This window comes from Eptesicus fuscus, chromosome 16 (genome assembly GCF_027574615.1).
Source record: "Eptesicus fuscus isolate TK198812 chromosome 16, DD_ASM_mEF_20220401, whole genome shotgun sequence".
NCBI classification, from domain to species: Eukaryota; Metazoa; Chordata; class Mammalia; order Chiroptera; family Vespertilionidae; genus Eptesicus; species Eptesicus fuscus.
This window is the reverse complement of record NC_072488.1, coordinates 59108298-59117382: the sequence shown is the minus strand read 5'-3', so window position 1 is coordinate 59117382 and position 9085 is coordinate 59108298. Positions and strand designations below refer to the sequence as shown.

At 49.5% G+C, this 9085-nt stretch overlaps 1 protein-coding gene across 3 annotated transcripts; it reads right to left on the bottom strand.

Annotated features, from left to right (window-relative positions):
- Positions 1 to 2121: 2121 nt before the first annotated feature.
- ITPRIPL1 (ITPRIP like 1) lies at positions 2122 to 6708 on the bottom strand. Of its 3 annotated transcripts, XM_054728091.1 has the most exons (3): positions 6456 to 6708; positions 6206 to 6301; positions 2122 to 5387 (listed from the first exon to the last, which is right to left on the bottom strand). In XM_054728091.1, exon 3 carries the CDS (start codon positions 5371 to 5373, stop codon positions 3715 to 3717), a length of 1659 nt encoding a protein of 552 aa, XP_054584066.1. In that variant the 5' UTR covers positions 5374 to 5387; positions 6206 to 6301; positions 6456 to 6708; the 3' UTR covers positions 2122 to 3714. The 3 variants fall into 3 exon arrangements, with proteins under 3 accessions (XP_054584066.1, XP_027988419.2, XP_008154710.2); XM_028132618.2 differs by lacking the exon at positions 6206 to 6301; XM_008156488.3 differs by lacking the exons at positions 6206 to 6301; positions 6456 to 6708 and adding an exon at positions 5713 to 5846.
- Positions 6709 to 9085: the final 2377 nt, after the last annotated feature.

The window sequence follows — 9085 nt, the reverse complement described above, 5'->3', positions numbered from 1 at the left end:
ACCTATGAACCTGGAGGTCACAGTTCAATTCCCAGTCAAGGCACATGCCCAGGTTGCGAGCTCCATCCCCAGTTGGAGGGTGTGCAGGAGGGAGCTGATCAATGATTCTCTCATCATTGATGTTTGTACCTCTCTCTTCCTCTCTGAAATCAATAAAAACATGTTTAAAATTAAAAAAAAAAATAGCCCTAGCCAGTTTGGCTCAGTAGATAGAGCATTGGCCTGAGGACTGGAGGGTTCCGGGTTTGATTCCAGTCAAGGGCACATGTCTGGGTATTGGGCTCTGTCCCCAGTAGGGAGCGTGCAGGAGGCAGCCAATCAATTATCTTATCATTGATGTTTCTATCTCCCGCTCCTTTCCTCTGAAATCAAAAATATTTTTAAAAAACAGTGATGAGAATACCCCATTTCACTGGGGTTTATGAGGAATTAGTAACAGATTAAACTCCCATGAGTGAGCACATGGGGTCAGTATGTGCTAGGGTCCAGGAGAGTAAGCCTCTGGATTCCATGTTTGCACCAACTAAGAGCATTGGGTGTTGGGGTGATAGGTGGCACAAAATCGGGAGCCTCTGAAGAACTGGCTTGGAACTCCTGGCAAAGGAAGGCTACTAGGTGACCCATTAGGTGAGGCAGACAGCTGTTCTGTGGTTATAATGGAGCCTCCTGAGCTGATTGCTTGGGGTGCCATGTGCTGGGAGGAAGGGGCCAGCTCCACCTCCTGCTCTCTCTGAGCGCAGGCAGCTCATTCACCGCCCACTCCCAGCCCATCTTTTGTTTTGGGGGATTAGGAGTACAGAGGGTGCAAAAAGATGGATTTATCAGTGGTGTCAATGGTGTGCAAAACTCAATTACCCTGTCTGTACAAAAGTAAAGTAGTGGGGCCCCTCCCCCATTCCTTCTCCGCAGAAAAGCAATGCTGAGGCCATTGGTCTTCCTCATTTCACTTCTCACTGAGATTTTGCTTCCCCCAAATGAAAGCCAACAGCCTCAGTTTAGGTGAAGAACAATAGTGCTATAAATTAGTTACCTGAACAAGCAAGTTTTTGGCTTCAAATCTGCCCTGACCTTCCAGCTTGCAGTTGGCTTATAATATAAACCATATTGTCACTGGGGCTCAAAGGACACATAGTTAAAATGGCTTTACATTCATTTTGGCCTCTGAGCAAATGCCTTTAATTTTGTATGTGATATAAAATTCCTGACCTCCTAAAGACTGGGCTAAGAACCAAAAATTTCTGTCTTCTGGAATTCCCAACATACCACCCTTTAGCTTAAAATTAATACAGTGCTTTTTGCTTTTGAAATAACTTTAAGCCCTACGTGTTGTTTGATTCCTGCTGGGACAGGTACTTCCCTCCAGGCTCTGCTGTTTACCAGCTGTGACCTTGCAACGTTGTGTGCTCTTTCTGTGCCTGTCATCTCATTGGTAAAGTGGAGAAGATCAAGCACCAACTTCGTGGGGTGTGTGAGGATTAAATGAGTTACCAGATGTGAAGCATTTAGAACATTGGCAATGCTCAATGAATGCTACTGTTTTCATTACTATGACTGCTGTTTTATCCTGGGTGCCAGCCAGTATTGTTTTAGAAGAAAGCTCAGCTTCCTAAATATCTGGTTTCCCCTTTCATTGTAAGAGTATTCCCAGAGCACTACAGCTCCATTCTTCCCACTACTTGTTTTTGCTATACTCTCTCACATCTACTGCCCCACCCAAGCTGTGCTGTTCCTTGTAGTCTTCTGCCCGTTCATAACTTTTCTTTCTCGCCTCTTAGTACACTAGAAACCCCAGTGCTAGAACTTCATACCAACTTCTCACTACCTGACAGACTTATGCCCTCTAGAACTTAGGTTGTTTGTAGCCGCTAAGATCTTTCAATTTGGCTGCTATTTTGGTTTGGGCCCCATAGAAATGAATGACTTAGGTATTCCTTAACATTCTGAATTATTCTTTCCTGGCTACTGGCCAGGCCACTGGGAAACCACAGGGCAGACTGGTTCCAGGTATGCTGAGAAACACCAGGATGTGCTAGATGAGCCATCAGGGTAACATGAACTTCTTGGGAACAGGCTGTGAGAATGCTGATCTGCTGTATGTGTTATTGCACAGATTCCAACTGATACAGAAAATAGCCTCATTTATTGATTTAGAAAGAAACACCAGTTATTTTCTATACAAAAAGCATATGAATATAAAACACCAAAATCCCACCAGCATGGAACCATCCATCACGCACCTTAACCTGAAAGCAGTACCTGGCAGATACCAGCTGACAACAGTAGCTACTGAGCAGAGGGAGCCCCAAATTTTGACTGGCATCTGTTTCTGGGACACTTGTAATTTATTTCTGCTTGGTGGAGGGTGTGGATTCTACAACCAAAGCCCATAAGGCCAACATCTTAACCCCACCGAGGTCAAGTTAAATGTGGGACCACGTCCTCCTCTGAGCAGATCTTCCAGGCTTGCAAGGGAGGGACAGCATTGGATTTCCAAAACAACCACACCCACAACTATTTTCACATTTCTTAACACTCCTCCTCAGGCTTTTAAAGCACAGAAAAATACATCAATCACATCTCCCGAACCTCGACTTTATTTGAGTTGGACTGCTTCATAGTCCCTTCCAGTCCAGCCCTGCCAGTGGTCAATCGTTATGAACTTGTTTTGCAAAACCGCAAATATAGTTCAAGTAATTCCTCTGATCTTTGAAAAGAGAATACAAAGGCATTACCAGGCTGAGAAAAAGCAGAGCTACACATGGTAGCTAGAACTTCTTTCCATTCACCAAACAAGGGGCTCCCTACGGAAACAATTATTCATCTCAGAGCCCCCAAAAGATCATCCTTGTTAAGGGTTTTATAATGTTGCTTCCAGGCACGGAGGAGGTCATCAGATGTTGCTCTTTTTTCTCTATATTTTATTGATTTTTTACAGAGAGGAAGAGAGAGGGATAGAGAGTTAGAAACATCAATGAGAGAGAAACATCGATCAGCTGCCTCCTACACACCCCCTACTGGGGATATGCCCGCAACCAAGGTACATGCCCTTGACCGGAACCAAACCCGGGACCCCTCAGTCCGCAGGCCAATGCTCTATCCACTGAGCCAAACCGGTTTCGGCAGACGTTGCTCTTTAGTAAATACATTACCTCAATTATGGGACAGGTCACTATTGACTTGATATTTTTGAATCAATGCTAATAAGTTATTTGGGTAGTATTGGAATGTTTTCAGATGCATAAAACAAGAATACTGACATATAAAGATTGGGCTAAATTAAGAAAACAGAAAATAAACATCTTGGTTTTATCTTCAAATAGTGAAAGTCTGAAAAATTAGCTCCTAAAATATGAGAAGGAGTAAGCTGGAATGGAGGTATTCTCTGATTCTTTTACTTCCAGTGTTGATACAAAACACAACTTCCCAAGCCAACTCTGGATCTAACTCTTTAGCAGCAAGATGCTCCCACAACATCTGTTTCCCTGGTCTCTCTGTGGGTCATGATGCAAGTTAAGTCAGGAGAAGAAAAACTCAGAAGACCCACTGGGACCCCATCTTTGTGACCACTTCACATACTCCTTAAAGTGTCTTAATCTATCATAACTCCTGTTCACAAAGTAAAGGCATATATACCACTGATGTATCTGAAAAATAAACTCTTTTGCAGCCTGAAGAATCACAAATACCTTCTCCCCTTTATTAAGGGCCTTTACATTAATGTGCCCCGGCCAACGGGGCACAAGGCAGAGCTTTCACCCGGGTCAGAAGGTTGTGGAACTCTTCCAGTGCCTGTGAGTGTGCCATGGGGTTTAGCACCAGGTGTTGGAAGAGATTGACAGGCTCGGCATTCCGAAATTTCTTAGGGATCGGGATGGTCAGGGGCAGGAAGTTGTTACCAATGAGGAAATGATGGAGGGACCTTTGCTGGAGGCCACGGCCCAAGAACCAGAGGATGTCCTGGAGCCGCTGGGAGAGCATGCTGTGCTGCCAGTCCGTGAGGGGCAGCCACAGCAACAGGTGCATGAGGGCTGTTTTGAAGTGGTAAGAGGTAAGGATGGGACAGGATGCTCCCTGGGGTAAGCTCTGAAGATCCTGGAGACTTAAAATGATCTGGAGGCACTTGAGGTGGCAGGTATTCTCTGGAGCAAAACGCCCTACCAGCTTCAGGAACAAGTGCTCACAGGCTGCAAAGGACTCGGGCCAGTCCACACTAGTGAGCTGTTCCTGGTCAGGGGCCCGACTCACCAGGTAGACCAAGGTGTCTTCCCGTTGCACCCCCAGGACCAAGCGGATTGAGAGAAAGCGGCCTGAGCGATAGTCCAGCCTGAGTTTGCAGGATGTGGTGGACGGTGGGAGGCTGAGCTGAAAGTCATACTTGTGGGCCACCAGGGCCCAGGCATTGCCCACCATGTTCCGGAACCACTGAACGGTCTTGCACACGTCCAGGTGGGAGCCGGTGCAGAGGGTTGCTTTGATGGAGTTGTTGCACTGGCCCAAGAGGGCCGAGTGGTCCCTGTGGTGGTGCACCAGGCACAGCACATCGCCCAGAAGCTTCTCGCGTTTGCACACGCATTCCGACTCTACCAGCACACTGCCACAGCGGCGGCCTAGGGATGGATCCCTCATTTCCAGCACAAATGTGGAGCCCTGGGGCGGAACAATGGGCACCAGGATATCAAATTTCTGGGTCTCATGGAGGGTTCCCCATTTCTCAAAGGCAGCCCCGATGCCCAGGCAGTCCTCCAGCTGTGGGCGAGCCTCTTGGGGGCTGACCACCTGGCGGTTGAGTGCCCGACAGGCTTCAATGAGGTCGTCCACAAAGCTCTCCACAAACTCACAGGTGCAGGGCAGGTCACGGATGACATTCTGGACATAGTGTTTGTAAAAGGATTCCAGGGCCTCCTGCGAAGGGAAGTCGGTAAGCCAGTTGTAGGAGGTGACAGGCACCACCCGGACTTCCTCCTCTTCCTCATCACTGCTGGAATCAAAGGCCGGCTCGTGCTGCATGTTCTGTCGCAGAAGCTCGAAGATGAGAAAAAGGCAAAAGAGGCCAGCATTCCACAGGTTTCCCAGCATCCAGTTCAGCGGTCCCTCCTGGCCCTCGTCTTGGAATGGCCACCCCATGTCTTTCCTTCCCAGCACTAACTGGTCACTGGATGTGTCTCCTCTCCAGAAGTTCTCTGCCTTCTGCTTCTGGTCAGCTACTCGCTTTCTCTCTTCAAACTCGATCTCTAACTGGCGCATCTCCTCACTCATGCGCTTCTCCAGCTGCCGACTTCTGGCTAGTGTGTCCAGGTCCATCCGGTCACTGACCATCAGGGGGTGGTGAACAACATACATCACTGCCAAGAACAGGAGGCTTAGCACAGCCATGGAGGCCTCTGCATCTGGAGAAGTAGGGGTGGGTCAGTGGTCATCCTCAGGACTCATCTGCTCCCCAGTGCATCTTCCCAGAGCCCTGGAACCCTACATCCTGGAAGCCAACTACCCGGGACAAAGAGAACACTCACAGAGCTGGGGTTAGGCAGAGCCTGGGTGGTCTGCCCAGGAGGAGGTTTGGGAGAAAGGGGGGCAGCAGGATATGCCACTCAGTCTCTCTGCTGCTTTCCTTCCCCATGGTGTGGGTGGTATTTAGGCTTCCAGAATGGCATGGGATTGCTTCCCTTCCTGTGTAGGATGGGGAGAGGGATCTTGGGGGTAGGGTGGCCTTACCCAGTTCATCAGTCCACCATGGGAACCAGGTGTGCCCTGCGGATCCCAGAAGCTCCCTTCCACGAGCAGGAAGCACTGGTCTGCCTGGGCAATACCTCCTCTTGCCAGGCAGTCAGCCCCAGGCCCCACCTGTAGCATCCCACTTACACTATGACTTCACAATCCTCAATTCTGCCACCCACTGTCATCAAACAACCCAGCCTCTTCTCCCTGGTGCCCAGTGGGCCAACTCCCAGTGGGTACCAGGGAGGCACAGTGCTCAGCCACCTCTCCACTGCTTGCTGCTGTGCTCTCTGAGGTCTTAAGGGGGGTGCTGCTGCCTCATTGGGGCCCATAGGCAGGCAAGGCTGCACCTCTCAGCTCAGGAAACTGAACAGGGTGGCCAAGGCCACCCGACAGCTGACAGTAGTTGGTTCCTCTGCCTCCCCACCCACCACAGAGGCCTGGAGCTTCCTGTATTCACCCCACTAGTTCACAAGCTGGCTGGGCTTACCAAGATCATGAAGGACCAAGCCCCGAGTGGGCCCTGAAGCCAGACGGCGTCCTCTCCTCCCTTTGGAACTTGGCCTTGCTCAGACTCACCTGAGCCCTGTTAAAATTTACAAGGTACCTGGGGCTTTGACTCAAAGCAGGGTGCCCCCCTCCCCCAATTCATAACCTCCCAAAATTCCACGCCCAGAGACCTGAAAACGCAAATGCCCATCCTCTGGGGTTTTCCCGGGACCTGGGGCTAGGTTCCTCACCGTCGCTGTCAGCGGGAACACGGTCTCAAAGAGACAGCGCGGCCTGACCGCTCCCGCCTACTTCCCGGCAGCGTGGAGGCTTCTGGTTCCTCGCCGGGTGCGCCCGCGGGAGTGGCCCCATTTCCTTCTCCCGGGGAGCACACCATGTCTGTCTGAGTGTCCAGCAGTCTGTGCGCAGCCAGCCGCTGAGACCCCAAGGTGCCGGCGCGCGGTTCTGAGGGCGCCAGCCCCGCCCAACGACTCCCGCCGTCCAGGCCCCGCCCAGCAACTCCCGCCGTCCAGGCCCCGCCCAGCGCCATCTATTCCCCGCCCCCTATAGGCCCCGCCCCCCGTCCAGGCCCCGTCCAGGCCCCGCCCAGCGCCGTCTAGGCCCAGTCCAGCGCCCTCCAGACCCCGCCCCGCCCAGCGCCGTCTAGGCTCAGGCCAGCGCCCTCCAGACCCCGTCCCGCCCCGCCTCTCCCACCAACCCCGGCCGCGGAGCGTGCAGCGGAGCCCACCCCAGGGCCGCGATGACCTTCGTCGCGCACACGCACCTTCTGTCGAGGCTCCGGCTGCCAAGTGTTTGCTCAAAGAGCGCCCAGCTGGCGGCCCCAGACCCATAACTAAGGGGCGCTCACGCCGCAGCTGCTCAGACCCCTGAGCTGGCGCCAGGGGGCACTGCTTCACTCAGCTTGGTTCCGTAGAGAATCTACGAATTTAGGTATAAGGGTGATGGTGGAATCTACTCGGGGAACGTCCTTTCCACTTGGGGCCTGCCCAGAATGGTACATATGAGGTGTGTTGTAAGCATCACTCTCAGCCCACCCCCAAACTCAGGCGCTTCTCCCCAGCTCCTCTGGCTCTCATGTTGGACCAGCCACACAGCACCCAAAGACCTGGCTTGAGGCCTTGCTTGCCACTCACTAGCCATGTGGGAATAATAATTCTTTTTAATCTTTATTGTTGAAAGTATTACATAGGCCCTCCTTTTCCCCCCATAAACCTCTTCCAACCCACTCCCCCGCTTTGAGAATAAGAATTCTAAACCCCCTGGCCTGGTGGCTCAGTGGTTGAGTGTGGACCCATGAACCAAGAGGTCACCCATTTGATTCCAGGTCAGGGCACATGCCCAGGTTGGGGGCTCCAGGAGGCAGTTCATGTTTTTATCTCTCTATCCCTCTCCCTTCTCCTCTCTCTAAGATCAATAAAAACTTTTTTTTTTTTAAGAAAAAGAATTCTAAACCTATGGTCGCTCTGCTTATGAGGTAGGTGTATAAGAGAGAACTTTATAAAGTGTGGAGGTGGGACAAGCCTTAGGATTAACATTAAGAAACACCAATAGGCCCCGTCAGCGTGGCTCAGTGGTTGAGCATCAACCTATGAATCAGAAGGTCACAGTTCAATTCCCGGCCAGGGCACATGCCAGGGTTGTGGGCTCCAGTCCCAGGAGGGGACACGCAGGAGGCAGCCGATCAATGATCCTCTCTCATCATTGATGTTTCTATCTCTCTCTCCCTTTCCCTTCCTCTCTGAAATCAATAAAAATGTAAAAACAACAACAAACAACAAAAAAGAAACACCAACGGAATGGATTTCCCTGAAAAGGATCTTCAGATATCAGGAAGAGCCCCAGCCTCTGTCCTGTGGCAACCACCCAAGGAGAAAAGGAAGGGGTGACCTCTTGATAGTAACTAAAGTTCTTTGGCTGAAAGCACAAGTTCCAGGCCTCCTTATCCAGTGGCAGTGAAGAAGGGGCCCCAAACAACTTTGTATTTCCAAAAACATCGGTTTAATCACAGAGGGAAAGGCCATCTTCTGGATGGCCATGACTGAAGTTCCAAAGTCCCTCTTTATAAATTTGCAATGCAAAGTAACAGACCACAGGCTGCTACTAAGCATTCAAGCGATGATCATGAAATTCTCCATCATTTAAAAATGTATGACATGACAATGTTGGAATGAAAAAACAACAACACATTTCAGAGTGTGCAAACCAATGGTTTTTAAAGCCAAGTGGTCAAATACAGGTTTGTTTTAAAAGTATTTGGGGTTAGAAGACATTTGCTAGTTCATGATCTGCACAGAAATGAAGTTAGTTGTTAAATAGAATTAGAGACCCCAAGCTAGAGAACTATTAAACATTTCAATCACAAAAAACCTCAAAGAGTGGACATTTGTTAGTCTATACTGGTGCTTTTTCTTCTTCAGCATGATGTGAAATGACTGTTGGTTTGGTCAATGGGACTAACAGGAAATCAAGTCATTGGGTCACCTTGTCAGTCATGTTAATTGGTGATTGTACACAAATGACATATGAGTAAATTGTAGCGGTGCTTAGACTCCACTGTGGTGGAACTTACCTTCGTCAAGCAATGAAATATGGTAATTTTTCACCCAAATAAAAATTTTTTATCATTTAAAAAAGTACATTATAAAGGATATAGAAAGTAAGTACTTATATAATCTACTCAATTCTGCCTTGGCCCACAAAACTTAAAATTTGCTTAAGACTATTATATTAGCCTTTTGATGAGAACAGTTGTTCAAAGACTTGAGAATGGGGAGAAACATCAACAATCAATTTTTTTAAAGGCAAGTGATTTCGAGTGGTTTTCCTTGGTTCTTGATGAATTGGCAGAAGTTACTGATAC

Coding starts and splice junctions, on each gene's coding strand:
- ITPRIPL1 (XM_054728091.1), bottom strand. CDS start 5,373: ATGGCTGTGCTAAGCCTCCTGTTCTTGGCAGTGATGTATGTTGTTCAC.